The sequence below is a fragment of the Pyrgilauda ruficollis genome, unplaced genomic scaffold (genome assembly GCF_017590135.1).
Source record: "Pyrgilauda ruficollis isolate IOZ18807 unplaced genomic scaffold, ASM1759013v1 scaffold2, whole genome shotgun sequence".
In the NCBI taxonomy this organism is placed as follows: Eukaryota; Metazoa; Chordata; class Aves; order Passeriformes; family Passeridae; genus Pyrgilauda; species Pyrgilauda ruficollis.
This window is the reverse complement of record NW_024519206.1, coordinates 3,248,797-3,263,700: the sequence shown is the minus strand read 5'-3', so window position 1 is coordinate 3,263,700 and position 14,904 is coordinate 3,248,797. Positions and strand designations below refer to the sequence as shown.

Genomic DNA, 14,904 nt, shown 5'->3' with positions numbered 1-14,904 from the left:
CCTTAGCTGCTTCCTTAGCCCACACAGCGTTCTTAGGCCAGGAGTTCAACAGCTCTACCTCCTGTTGTGTGAAAAACATATTTTTCTAAGTACTCTGATTTTTCTTTCACCTCTATTTTCTGCAAGCTTTAGCTTTACAATGATTTTAAGCTTTTCAAATTTAATTTTCTACAGCAAAACCACAACATAGCCAAGGCCGGGTAATAATTAGGATAGCCCCCACAACCTCAACCTAATACTATCTAAAAGTATAAGCACTAAAAAGTATAAAAGCACTAAAAGTGCTTTTTCCCCCATTTGAAAACTATTTTTAAACAATGTTTGCTTAAATACATAAATAGGATTTATGGGTCTAAATTTTTTTTTTCCCTAAAAGAGAAGAGGTAAGCAAATAATTTCTGTTCAGAGATTTCACTGATGGTCTGTTTTATCTATCTGATTTGGACTACTGCAAGCCTTGTGTTGCTCTCCCTGCCAGGTAATGTAAGAACAGGTATGACCTTGCATAGCCAAGAGCACAGCAGAAGCAATGCATCAACAGCTTTTGGCATCAAAAAAGTACAAAATGCCCGTGGAAACTGCTATTATGAACATGCACTTAGTGGTAGAAGACAGAGAAATGAGATTTCTGATTCATATTCCTATACAAAGTTGAGAACCATATCTGCTTCTTCTTACCAGACAAATAGAAAAAGTCAGCTGCTGTAAGTCATAAGAATTTACAGGCAAAGAAATATTTTCCAGAAGTGAAAGCAAACATAAGAAAGCTAAGTATAATACTATAAATAAGGGTTATTTAAGGAATTGTCATGCTGAAACATTCATGCACATAGAAAGGAATCACACAGATGTATTAAATTGCAATATTTCATATTTACAGTTCAAGCATCTTCATACAGAGAATTAAATCCAACATCCAGCATGCATGACAAACAGATTTCATTACTGGGGAAAAAAGGCAGATGACAGCATACAGCATTTCTTCACTTGCAAACACCTCATTTGAACATGGGTATTCCCACTACCAGTCCTGAAGAATGAAGAGAAGATCTATAACTGAATACACAAATCTAGCATTTGTTCAGTGGATCCAAATGCTAATTTCCACTGGCACCACTTGCTTTTGTTACGGTACAGCACACCACAGTTAGTTTACTGAAATAATGTACATTAAGACAGAGTAAAAAAGGTAGAACAGGGAATGGTACAATGACAGAGATGTTCTGTTTGGATGGGCTGCTACCGTACAATGAACACCATGCACTGTTTATTGCAGTAGTCACATATTGGCCTGTTCTTCTTTCCAGAATCACAAAGCCAATTATGCTACTCAACACAGTGGGAATAAGGTAGTTTTTATTTTCTACCTTTGACCCTTTTTTAGCTGGGCTTAAATTTTCAGAGGAAGGTTCGGTTGAGCTGGTAGGCGACGGCAGGTTGCTGGAAGAGTTGGATCCCTTGCCGCTCTCTCCATACCATGTGAGTGGTACACAGTGTGGGAGAGAGGAGGATCGCTCTGCTAAAGATTTACTGTTTGCTGGTTTCTGCAGCATCTCTCTGACAGCCCTGTTTGAGAGAAAGGAGCAGGAATATGCATTAGATTGTAAAAGAAGGGGAAACAAAATGCCACAGAGGCAGTTAATTGCAAAGAGTGACATTCCCTGTAGCTGTGACTAAAGAACTGAGTGGCACGCAGCTGGTAGGGGCATGCCTGAAATATCTCTTCCAGCAGAAGAAAAAAAGCATGTTCTTTTGATTCTTTTTTCTAACTGAAGCTTTCTTAAGACAACGCACACCCAGCAAATGGAGAGAGATGCCAGCTGAAAATGCTTATACTCCCACTGTTCGGATGAGAACCAGCTCCTGTCAAGAAGCCACACGTTGTGTTTGTGCATTTCTGAGCCCCAGTGGTGTCTCAGCATGATTAAATCATTAGACGCAGCACTGACCCAAGTGGGCCCTGGTTCCCAGAGAAGATCTGACTTGGATTTTGAGCACAGGCAGAATGAGTCAGATGTTCCTTTGTTACAACAGCTGAAGTTGTAACACATGAAGTACTATTATCTTGCTTTGAAATTAATTAAATATTAAGAATATTGATGGAGAAAAATGAAAGAAACACCTATGGGACTTAATCAGATTCTCTCTTTGTAATAACAAAGATTGCAGTAATCAAGTCAAAGGTAATGTCAAAATTATGCCTATAATGTTATGCCTAAATTTTATCTCCTTATATATAAGGAATATATATATATCTCATTAGTACAGTACGTAAATTAAAAATAATTATGCAAAGTGTCTGCCTCCAAGAATTTATGCATATGTCATAGAACCATATTATTTACATCAACACATGTATTATTCGGAGCATTAAAATCCCACTGCTCTTAGCAGCCATGTGTAAATGGGGGGTAGGTACATCTACTTCAACATCTACTTTCTGGACAGCTTCTAAACCATCATTAACATAATAATAGACGACATATTTTGTGAAACCTCTTTTCTGTATGGATGAAAGTGAGGCTGTCAAAGGACCCCTGCCTATGGAAGCAGAAGGACAATCCTTTTCAGCATTTAGCAACTAAAAGAAAGGTGGATACATCTAACCCAGTCCTTTACTTCCCTCTCATCATCTTATCTTGCTTGAACATATAAAGTCAACACAAATGTTGTTGCCCAAATCACGCAACTTCAGGCAGGGAAATACATGTTCCTTACTTAAATGGGGTATTTTTCCATATCTGTAGCATTAGTGGTAGTTTCAGAAAATAACTTGGGATTTTATTTACACATTCTCAGTGCTGCTTTCTGGAAATGGCAAAATAATGCATGCAACACTCATCAGACAACATGACTAATTCTACATCTATCAGTTGCTGTAATGGACATAATTACAACAGGATGATGTCTTTGCCTCATCTTCCTTCTTTCAAAGAGCTTATACAGCTTTGGACTTGTAGACAGAACATTCTCACATTTCTTGGGAGGCAAAAGCTTTGGAGCCAGTAACAAAAGAAGTGGCAATGTCTGTTCAAAAAGTTATGCTGAAACAGTTACAGGTCAAGTAAGAATGACAAATGCTCAAAAATATCAACTTTGAAAGCAGTATTAAACTCTGCTTTTAGCAAATGTAATTGGGATATTGAACTGTATTAAAGAAATATTAAAAAACAACACAAAGAACTGATTTATCACATGGACCAACAAACTCTCTACACTGAGATCTGCTCTCTCTAAGGAAGACACCTGTGAGATCTCACAAACATCTGCAACATCCTGTGTTGGCATAAGGGTCATTCATTCAAGGTCTTACAAACAAGTACATGTTCAGTTCCCCCACCCTGTGGCTTGGTATCTAAATGCTGCATAATGTCTAACACCCTGCTAAGGGCAATAGCTGCCTCACAGCCACATAAAGTGCAGAGACTTGGCTTTAAGAAAGCTCTCCCTGTCAGGAGGGAAACCCAGCAGTGAGTTTCACTGACTCCATGTCAGCTGCGAGCAGACGCACTGGGACAGGTTTTCTGACACCAGCAGAGAGGTGGTGACTGCTGCCTAAGATCACTGAAGATGTACAAATGTATGCTGAGACAGAACACTGCACTTCAGCACAGTGTGCCTGAGGGACTAAGGAAGGTTTCTTTTGCTTTTCTGATTTTATGGAGCTATACAATGTACTTGTCACTGGCTCTCCATACACCAGACTGTCAGTAGAACTGCACAAATGGCTACACACCGATTTTCCACCACAATGTTTTTTTGAATAGCAATCAAACTCTGCTTTCTTCCAACAGCTCTTTTATCATGTAGGTTTTTGTGCACTGTTTTATGTGCAGAGTTTTTGAGTTGCTAGTTTTTTGAGTTCTTTCTAGACTTTTGGAACATGTTAAGTTTGCTTAGCCCTCCTGACTTTGTCTTTCATACCTGGAACCAGGTATCATGCTGTGATCTTGTCAGACTCATAGGTATGTAAGGAGAGGCCTTCACTAAAAATCTACACTAGCTTTTGCAGATATTGCCTCCTGTCATTGTCAACATTCATTTATTTATTCAGAATTCTGATGCTGGTGATATTGTCTCATTAGATCTCACAAGGAATTCACAATTCCTTGTCTGAAAGTTGTTGACATGCAGTGACATGCAGTCAGCATTTTTTCTATTTTTCCACTTAAGATGTTTATCTTCAGAAAAAAAACCTTTCTAAAAGCATTCTTAGTGTGGGTGCTGCAAAGCTGCAGGGAACAGGTGCTGCTCAACCTCACTTGGGGGGCTTAAAAAAAAAGTGGAATTGTGCCAAGGTTTCTGGTTCATGGACATTATTAACTGACTGGGTGCATCTTGAAGGGCTGCTCTGAAAATCCATTTCTGCAAATCCAATTAGTGGATGCAACAGCAGCACTTGGATTTGATGATTCTTGCAAGTCACTTCCAGCTTGAGAAATGTTATGATTCTATGACATTATAAACCTCCAAGTATCTTTAGATTATATGTCAGTCTTTTGTGAGCCAAGGAATCTAGGGTCAGGTTATCTCAAAGCTTAACACTTATTTATGAAGTCAGTGGGACTGTTAATATTCCATCTGCTAGGATGATTAGGTTTTTCCAATGTTTCTGGCACACAATTTCTCACATCCCCAGTCTCTCAGCCATACCTACTGCCACAGGCCACCCTAACAGCTTCTTTCTCCTTCCGCTTCTTGCCCTTGCTTGAACTCCTTCTCAAGGGAGCCCTGTAAGAATATTAGAAAACGTCACGAAACATCTTAGAAATTTTACTTTCAATCCTTTTAATGAAGAAGAAGATGTATGTTAAATAAAAAAAAAAAAAGCTTACCCAAGATCTGCAAGTTTTCTCTTTAGTTTTTCTGTATGCCCTATAGTAGGGCTAGCTGTTCTTGCTGCCTGAGCACTTGTGGCACCATCTAGGATACATTTGTACATGGAAGAATGTATATTATTAATTTTAATTGGTACTTTCCATCCAGAATACTTTGTGTATCTTTTCATAATTAGATACCCATACATGTACACGTGTGTGAGTACACAATTTAATTAGGGGAATTCTCATTTTTAGGAAGATGGTGTGAACAGGAATAAAAATAAGTAATGTCAGAATTCAAAAATACACAAACATTTTAATTAAAGAAAACCAAAAGTTTATATTGATTCAGTTTTAATGACTATGTAATAAATTGAACAACAGAAAGTATTTGTAGGCAAACATTCCAGTGAATCTAGTTTTAAACTCAGCAGTAGTTTGTTTAAGTTTATTTTTTACAGAATTCATTTGGTATGTATGCTTTACTTCCAAAATTACTCCTAAAATTCTTTTTTCAATTTTGGAGCCCAGGGTACCTTTTATGATGGACATGCTATGAAACAGTTAATCAGTTTAGCCCAAACATCTCTGTTAAACTGAACATGTAACCTAAAATCTAACCATTCTGAATTAAAAAACAAACAACGACCTCCTCCACCCCCCAAAAGCTAAATGTAGCTTAGTCAATAAATTTGCCTTGAGGCATCTATCAATTTTTGATCTCTTCTACCAATGTTATTAAATCCTAAAGAGGAAACAGGCTGCAGTACCTATAAAGCCAAAACAATGAACCTGAGTCTGGCAAACATCCTGTGAAATCTATACAGAAACTAAAAGAAAACACACTACTGTGTGTTTAAAAATTCAGACACTGTGACTCTTAAACATAAAGAGTGCTCCCAAATACCCTAGAGGAAGCAAATGAAGGTCAGTCATTCATGTCAGTTGTGGTTTGGTGGCTTTTGCAATGTGACCTCAGACACACACAGCTTTTAACTGGAAGCACTGCTGGGTTTGTGGATTTCTCCTAGTGTTGCTGACTTAAATTGAGCCCTCAAAATTAACCCCAAGCACCACAGCACTATCACAGAACAGCCAACTATGTGTACAGAACTTTGTGTGTTGCTTTTGTAGATAATATCTGCCCTAGTTTTCATTTGAGCAAAAAAATTAATGTGCAATTAATTTGTTAAATCCTCTGAACAGTAGGAAAATAAGCCTTTTGCAATACCCACACTAAAAGCCATACTATTTCCACCAACACAAGTCCTTATGTTAAAAAAATTAAATTTCAAGAACACCTAACAAGCAACCTCATTCCAAAAAAGAAAACAAAAGAAAGTAATACAAAGAATGCCAAAAGCAAGCTCAAGTCTCCGAAGAAGAAATCCATTCCCCAAGGAGGTAGAGGAGAACTTTAGGCAAGGCACACTCTACATCAACCTTACACTGTGCACACTTCTTTCCTATTTCCTCCAACAGTTTCTCTTTCACCTTTAATGCATACTTCTCATTTAACCACTGCCAAAATTGTCACAAGAATTAAAACTGGCAACAATTATTTTCATGCTAGCTATTCACAAGCAAGTGGGGAAAGTGGCATTCAGGGCAAGGGGTAGTGGGTTTTCAGAGAAATTTCTTACTGAAAGTCGAGAAATTATAAAGTACAGCGGTTTTGTGTTGGGCAAATAATTAAAGCATTTAGTACATGGATGTTTTGCTGCTGTAGTAGAAAGAAAAAGCCTGGAGACCTTAGCTGGAATACACAGCAGCTACTTGGAATGGCAAATTTCTGTTCAAGCTCTTATATCCCTACGATCCCCCTCCCACACAGCTGGGGCCAGCCAGGGCCCTTTAAATAATGATGACTTGCTGAGGAAAATATTTTTGCTGGCTATGGGACATAGTGGAGCACAGATAGGCTAGGTCCCAAAACCAGCTGCAGTGGCAGTGTGGATCTGAACCGACAGGGTCTTGCATGCAGGAATTACTCAATGCTTGCACATGGCAGGCATCAAGCACCAGAGGCACAGGCGCCCTGACCGGGCAGGACGGGACTTTGGCCACCCTGGTCAGGTGCGTCTTCCCCAGCTCCATGAAGTTCTTCAGAGAAGGTAAGGGAAAGCTGGTTTCTCAGAATAAATCACACAGAAGCTGTTTAATCCATCACCTCCAGCTGAAAGCTGCAGTGATGTGTGGCTGATGGATGTGGAAGACACCAGAGCTCAGTCCCCTGCCCACGGGCACACAGCACCTGCAGCAGCCTCGCGTCAGCGAGCACTGCCCACCGCCGTCACCCCGCTGCCTCCTGATCAAAGGATGATGCTGTTGCACAAACCAGGCAGAACTGAAGAAAATAAACTCATCACATACACATGAAAAAACTGTGGTTCTAAGCTCATAATTTTGCAATGAAACTAATCTCATGCCACTTCTGCCGTTCCCACAACAGCAGGATCTTGTAAGAAAAAGAAGAAAACACAAATGTGAGCTTGCTAATGCTCACCTCTGGTATTGAAAGACTAACCCATGGCCATGTGTGTGTCCACAGAGGTGCTCTCTTTTCATCTCTAAAATACCCCACCTGAACACACAAATGCAATGTCTTTTTTTTATTTTCTGAGATGTGAGTTTAACAGCCAAATTAACAATCATTTAAAATAGCACTGCTGCAACACTTGTTGCCAAATAACTTGTTTCATTTTTTAATAGGACTTACTAAATATGATTTTTTCTACTTGAAATTATATTTCTCTGGTTAATTCTAATGTATTACTCAGCAGAACCTGGGCACACCCAAAAGCATTGGTTGTTTACTTAACAGTCACAATGAGGAAAGCATGACAGCAATATTTAGACAGAGATTGTTTTCAAACCTAAAATGGAAAGTGTGACACAGTGGGTGGAATGCAATGCCCTATTCCTTGCACTACAAGGTTAGTTTCCACTAATTTTTTATCAAGGTATTTTTCATACATCAGCTGGAAGTGAAGGATTTAGAACTTTCCTGACAAATCAATCACACATTCAAGCTGAGCTTCTAAAGTCACAATCTTATGTTCACACCCTTATTTTTACTTGCAAAATTCAAATATTGAATTTAACTTGGAATCCTTAACAATTTAACCTAGTTACAACTAGAAATTTCAGAACTCATGTAAAAATGCTTGCAATAGATTAACCTCTCCTAAATTCAGTAAAGTTTCATAATGCTGTCTTTCATAAACCTGTGTGAAAGTCCTACATAAAGATGAAAAAGAAATAGGGTTTAAATCAGTAGCAAGTCAGACACACAAACATAAATCTTCAAAAAATTGCTCTTTTCAGTCAATTCAAGCAAGCCAAAATCTGTTATAAACCTCTCTAGACCTAGTCCTGCAGACCTCACTTATGAAGAATTTTTTATTATGTATTTTAACTTATGTGATAGTTTCAGAATGCAAGGTGCATTGCTAAGAATGCTGAAGTGGTGTCAAATGTTAATTCTGACTTTGAAATGCATCTGAAAAGGACAGCTCAGTGTTTTGCAACATATCATATTGTTAATTCTTATAATCAACTGGCATCTGAGACATACACCTGAGCTACATATGATTGTATCCTGTTTTATCCATCTAGCCTTTCAAGAGTCTGAATCAAATTAGCAACAATGAGGCCAATCTCACCCAGAAATTATTTTTTCTGTAAATGAAAAATCTCCATTAACCTGTCATTAAACCTAGACTTTGCTTCCTCTCAGCAATTAAAAGCTACAATCTGCTGTTCTTGCTTTACACTCCTTTCCACACCCTCCAAAAAAAAACATCTAGCAGTGCCAAAATCACATTATTTGAGAAAGTACACTGTGTTAAGCATGTTTGTAATATGGAGGTGACCCAAGGTCAAATAATGTTTTTTTTAAAAAAAAACCACAATACAACATTTTCTTAAGGGCAATTTCCCCGTTTTTTTTCAATGAGTTCCAAGAAAGCCTGAAAAAAAGAAAGTAAGCAGTTCCCTATCCCATTTTAAACTTTGTCCTTTTCTCATACCATTTTAAAGTTTTTGACTTCCAGGCAGGCAAAATAAATTACAAGATGATGACCCTCTAGTTGCTAAGGTACCACTGCACAACAAAAGGTAATAAAGTAGACAGCTGTTAAGTGAGCAAAATGATGCATCAATTTATTGTAAAAGAAACAGTAATACCTTTATCCTGTAAAATATTCCTGCCAGCTGGGTGATGCAAAGGAGATGCTTCAGAGCTGTGCCCAGATTTTGAAGGAGAGGAAAGTGGAGTGTCTCCCCGAGCATATGGGGAAAGGACACCTCCTTTGTGGTGCTGTTCTTCTTCTTGGTTTTCAGTTAGGTTGTCAAGTGAGATTGCTGCACTGCTAGCCACGGGGGAGAGGGAGGAAGCACCAGAATCTGATGCTGGTGAGGATGCTCTCATGCATAAAGGCAGTGGTGATTTTGAAATGTGCATGGGACTACTGTAACTGTGTGATGGCTGTTGGTATAAGAGATTATAAAGCAGGTTATACCACTTAGTAAGCAAACAGAGCAAGATTTACTTTGAACATGCAATTCTTTTATTCATTATTTAGCTTTCTATTTGTACGAAATGCTGTAGCAGTTCAAGGCATTACCCTTTGATGTTGTTTATTGGTACAACACAGTGTTGCTTATTGGTATGTGCTTTCAGATGAAGTCAGAATAGGACAAAACAATGAGCAAATATTGTATCAATTGTAGTAACAAATTAACAAATAGAAAAAACGCACAATTCAAGCTCCCTTCACCTCCTGCATAAATGAAAAGACCCACTCTGCATTATAAAGCACATGTAAATCAAAAAGACCAGGATTCCAGTTAAAACACAACAGAACCAAAAAACAGGTGTGCTGACTCAAAAGGAGACTGGACTTGCACATCACTCAAGTACATTCACAGCAGACCGGCCACAGAGGAATAAATACTGCCTGTGCTACAACAAAAGGATAAAGACAGAGGATGAAATGACTTACAGGGGCAATCTAGCACTCCACAGGAAGCTGGAAAGAGAGGGTAGAGTCCTTCTCACCTTTCGCTCCAGGCTGTCCTCCCCATCAGTTGAACTGATGCTGTCATAGAGCCGCGTTCTGGACGGCCTCTGCCGCTTGTTCTTCACCGAGAGCTGAGCTCGAGTCTTCAGTGCCTTGGAGTCCAGTCTCTCTGTTTCTGGAACTGCTTCATTGAAATCTGTATGGAATCAAGATTTGAAACTGTCTAACAGAAGTATCTTTCATTACTTTTTCCTAACAAAAGGAATTGTACAAACAACTGCAAGTGCATGCACTTTGCATAGAATCATAGAGTAATTTAGGTTAGAAAATACACATTTTACTTGTACCTGTACCTTTGTAACTCCTACAGTACCCCCAGAAAAAGTTATTTGCATAAACAAGTTTACCTGTACAGATTCATTAAGGGCATAGCAAAGAACCAACTGCAGATATTTAAGAATTCAATGAAGTATTCCCACTGCTACACAGATGAGCACACAAACCCAGCTGTACCAGCCCTGAAAGTAGATCCACTTAGACTCTCTCAGAGGGAGCTGCATGTGCTTGGCCTGCAGAGAGTTCTCCACCAGGGCATAAACATCATTGTGTGTTACATGAAAACTGAAGTATTTAACATAAAAAATGAACAATGACCATCTTACTTGCCTGGCTTCAAAGACACCTGATTCCTGAATGTCTCGTGAGCAGAGTATGTGAACACTTCATATATGACTTGCCTCTACAGCTAAAACTAATATAGCTGTACCTGTCTTAGCTGTCAACCATGCACTCAAATGAAATCTGAGTATTGCAACAAATTTAACATTTTTCAAAGCTGCAGTGACTAAGACTAAAAATATTTTAAAAGGTGCTTTTGTATTTTGTACTAGAAAAAGAATAGATTTTTACGGTTTAACAATTTATTTTCAACCCTCACAGTAAAGACCAAACCATAATCCATTAGATTCATTTACTTGCCTGTATACTGCATTCAGAATACACTAATGAATTAAAATCTGGTCTTACAGATATTTTTGCTCTTCTTCTATGTATTAGAGTTAGATTTTACTTCACATGATACTCCAGAATAATTAGCATTGTCTGATTTGCAATGATGCTTCTGCCCTAAGTACTCCACAGAAAAACTACACATGGTCATAGCTTGAACTGCTTGTATTTGTTCTTTCAGGTGTACAGACTTGTACATCCCTTTGTTTCCCTGCTGAAATTATGGAAACTATAAACATAGGATTGCAAATGGTATTTACAGAAGTGCTCATGTGGGCCTTCTTAAAGCAGAAGACCATCTGGGCCTGGAGCTTCCTACACCCCACCTTGCCCTGCTTTGCTGCAGTGGAACTGGGCTGCTGTCAGATGGTCTCTGCCCCAGGCACACGCGCTGCCACCCCCAGTCCCAGCTCCCTCTTCTGCAGAGAGTGGCTGGCCCTCACAGCTCCCAGCACAAACCCACAACCTCACATGATGCTGCAGTAATCTCTCAACCCACTGGGGTGTCTGGAAAATCTCTCACATACAAGCCATAATAGTTCTTATTTCACTCTCAGAGTCAATGTAATGAGACTTTCTTTCACCAGACGTTCAACCACTTGACTCCAACGTTCTTCCATCTGAACTATTTCAGTACCACTGGGAAGTAGGAAAGAGCTCGCCTGTACTCCCACTGTTTTTCCATTAGATAAGCTAACAGAATTTAAAATCTCCTTCTGTGAACTGACGCATCCCTGGGTATCCAAAGACACCCAGAAAGCAGAAACGCAAAGTGGCTGAACAGGAACTTGCACAGAGATGTCAAAGTCTGAGACTGTCAAAGCTGGCCTCAGCACTGAGCTGTTTAGATTTCAAACCACTGGCTCCTGCCAGTAAAGAGCCTGATTGTCTACTGCAGACACAGCTCACGATCACTTAACCAGAAGGCTACAATGCACTGCTGGACTCTCAGAATAAACCATGTATTTGTAAAGGAAATGCAATCCAAAGTCTAGTGTTCCCTGGCAAAGCAAAGGAAGAATTATGTGGGCCATGCTAGTTTTGATTTTCTCTTTTTGACTTCCACTAATGTTACTGGCAGCCCCTTAAGCTCAGTGTGAGGTTATGTTACAGCCTGAGGAGTTGTGCAGTCTTGGCAGGATGCTGAACCAGAGCACTGGAGCGTCAGGAACAGTTATACTCAAATGTCTGCAACCATCGGGCTGCATCCACTGCTCCTTCCCAAGTCCCCAACCATGCAAGAATGTAATAAACACCTCAGATCACACTGACACAAAAACATCCTTGATACAAATCTAATTAAAATATTGTATTTTTACATACCCTAATTTTTTGATGGAAAACAGACCTGCAGACCTCTGGAGAAAATTCCGGGATGTGGCTGTCTACATGCAGTCCTACCCAGGAACCCAATGCAGAGGCTTGATCAAGAAGCATGTGTTATACTGGCCAAACATGAGCCAGAAAAGAGACTGGAGCACCTGTGTGAATGTCACAAAGGCAGTGTGCACAACCCACAGCACCAGAGAGACTCTACTCACCTCCAGCTGTCCATCATGGACAACTCCCCTGCCCTTCATAGCTCCTCTGCAAACACACATGGGTTGATGGCAAGTTCTTTTCTTAAAAGGTTCAAACAAGAGCGATACAGAGATGTAGGCTCTTTGCAGAGCAAGTATCACTATGTTAAGAGTCGGATACAAACCTCAGAAACTGACACAGAATTTACTGGAAAAGGTATATGGAAGTCAAAGAGTGACGCAGTATATTTAAAGATATACTTATTTTTAAAAATGAAGTTTTTTTCCACTTGTTAAAACGACAAATGCAGCCCAGAATCTAAGGTCTAACTATGCAGCTTCTGCTTTCAAAAAATCACTGCCGATTACCAATTTTTCCTAGCAAATAATCTGTGTTTGTATTCATGTGGTTAACCTTGGGTGTTTAAATTCAGAGGTCATCTAGTCTAACACTCAGAAATAATTAACACTGGCAACATTTCTCCAGGAAAACACTTTCAAAGTGAAAAGTGAAAAAAGGCAGCTCTTTGAAAATTTTTATGCAAATGCATGGATATCTAATAAAAAACATAATTTTGAAGCACTGACATGTAGATTTTTAATACTATATTAAGAACTTCCAACTTTTTAGAATTAATTATAAAATTTTTCTTTTTTTTTTTTTTTACATGTAGAAATTCCTGGAAATTTTAGCTTTTGAGCCATAGATGTGTGTTGACATTGTTACAATAGTACATGTAAGCATCATTTTTCTGAGTCAAGTGAAGAAAACATAATTTCTTCTCCTGAAACAAACTACTGAAAGGATCTGTGTTAACAGCACTGCTAAGTATTAAATGTTTTATAACAATTACTGAGTCTCTATGGCAGAAATACAGAATTTCTTGTCATCCTGGGTGCTTTTTAGAACTTCAGAGATTTCATTAAGATTAACACTTGACAGAAAAAACAGGTCTCTGAAGATTTGTACAAACCAACTGCACAAGATCTGCATATCATCTAATACCATTTCAGCAGGACTAGATCTTTGTTATACATGTAACTTGTTAAAAATGTAAGTCATATTGATTTGTTTGTAAGGCAGTATTGTTGGGGTCCACACATGAAATGACTGGTAAAATATCAATTTTAATAAAACACCTCTGCTTGCTAGAAATTAATTTATTTCATAATGTATTGCTTTTTTTTTTTTTTTTATTTTTCAACAGAGAAATAAATAATATTACAGTTTCTAGGCATCCTGGGCTGCATGAAAAGGAGGATGCCACCTCAAAGGAGGTGATTCTGCCCCTCTGCTCTCATGAGACCCCACCTGGAATACTGCATTCAGCTCTGGGACTCCCAGCCTAAGAAGGACATGGGACTGTTGGACCAAGTCCAGAGGAAGACCATGATGTTGACAAGGGGACTGGAGCACCTCCCCATGGAGACAGGCTGAGAAAGTTGGGGCTGTTCAGCCTGGAAAAGAGAAGGTTGTGCAGAGACCTCATAGCAACCTTCCAGCATCTGCAGGGGCATACAGGGAAGCCAGAGAGGGACTCTTTGTCAGGACTGTAGTGACAAGCAGTAATGATTCACACTGAAAGAAGGGACATTCAGGTTAGATATGTGGAAGGAGTTCTTTACTGCGAGGGTGGTGAGGCACTGGAACAGGTTGTCCAGAGAAGCTGTGGCTGCCCCATCCATGGAAGTGTTCAAGGTCAGGTTGGGAGGCAGCTTTGAGCAACCTGGTCTAGTGAAAGGTGACCCTGCCCATGGCAGGGGGGCTGGAACTACATGATCTTGAAGGTACTTCCAACCCAAACCATTCTATGAGTCTATGATTCATAGGAGTTATGCTTTGGTTCAAACAAACCTTGACTTAAGCCATCCAGGCAGGTCACTTGCTTAGTATCTAGATTTTCCACTGGATCTCCTCTAGAAACTTCTCCAAAAGATGTCTGCCTTTCAAAAATGTTGTTGTTATTGTTAACCTGGCTTCCATTTTGCTTCATTAGCCTGAAAACTTCTGCTTCCAAGTCTTGTATCTGAAAGAAATATAACACAGTATTACCCACGATATTCACCCCAATGTATCCTCCCCATTAGAGATGCTGTTTTTCCAGAATATCACACAGAATTGTCTAATTCTTCATAAAGAAGAGTAAATACTACTCACACGAGCCTGTAAGCCTTGAACCTCTACAAGGTGTGCTTTCTCCAAATCTTCTATTTTCTTTCGTTCAGCTTCCTGGCGTTTGATGAAGTCAAGTTCTCTTAGGGGAAAAAAAAAAGATGTATTTGCTGTCATCAAAGCAATCAGAGTGAAAAAAAAAAAAGTTTTGCTACTCATCAGAAAAATCTGTCCTTACCAAATAATTTATCACTTACTCAGTAAGAACTATGAAACTTGCAATCAGGACAAAACCCTAAGCAATTAGTCTAAGTGAATATGCTAGGCAATAATATAAAAATGGCAAGAGCAACTTATCTGAAAAAAAAAAAAACCTCAGTTCTTGCTAATAATCAAAACAGTTAAACAGGTTTATTTTC

The 14,904-nt window shown here is 39.1% G+C and overlaps 1 protein-coding gene across 5 annotated transcripts in view; it reads right to left on the bottom strand.

The window, feature by feature from the left end:
* PPP1R9A (protein phosphatase 1 regulatory subunit 9A) overlaps nucleotides 1-14,904 on the bottom strand; it is a 129,590-nt gene that overhangs the window by 11,089 nt on the left and 103,597 nt on the right. For 3 of the 5 annotated variants that reach the window (XM_041466803.1, XM_041466802.1, XM_041466804.1), the window contains exons 9-15: nucleotides 14,531-14,627; nucleotides 14,228-14,399; nucleotides 9,883-10,040; nucleotides 9,009-9,309; nucleotides 4,836-4,923; nucleotides 4,654-4,731; nucleotides 1,368-1,566 (exon numbers count right to left, since the gene is read on the bottom strand). In XM_041466803.1, coding sequence (XP_041322737.1) covers nucleotides 1,368-1,566; nucleotides 4,654-4,731; nucleotides 4,836-4,923; nucleotides 9,009-9,309; nucleotides 9,883-10,040; nucleotides 14,228-14,399; nucleotides 14,531-14,627 — 1,093 coding nt within the window. The remainder of the gene's footprint in view (nucleotides 1-1,367; nucleotides 1,567-4,653; nucleotides 4,732-4,835; nucleotides 4,924-9,008; nucleotides 9,310-9,882; nucleotides 10,041-14,227; nucleotides 14,400-14,530; nucleotides 14,628-14,904) is intronic. The other 2 variants (XM_041466805.1, XM_041466806.1) reach the window with 1 other exon arrangement.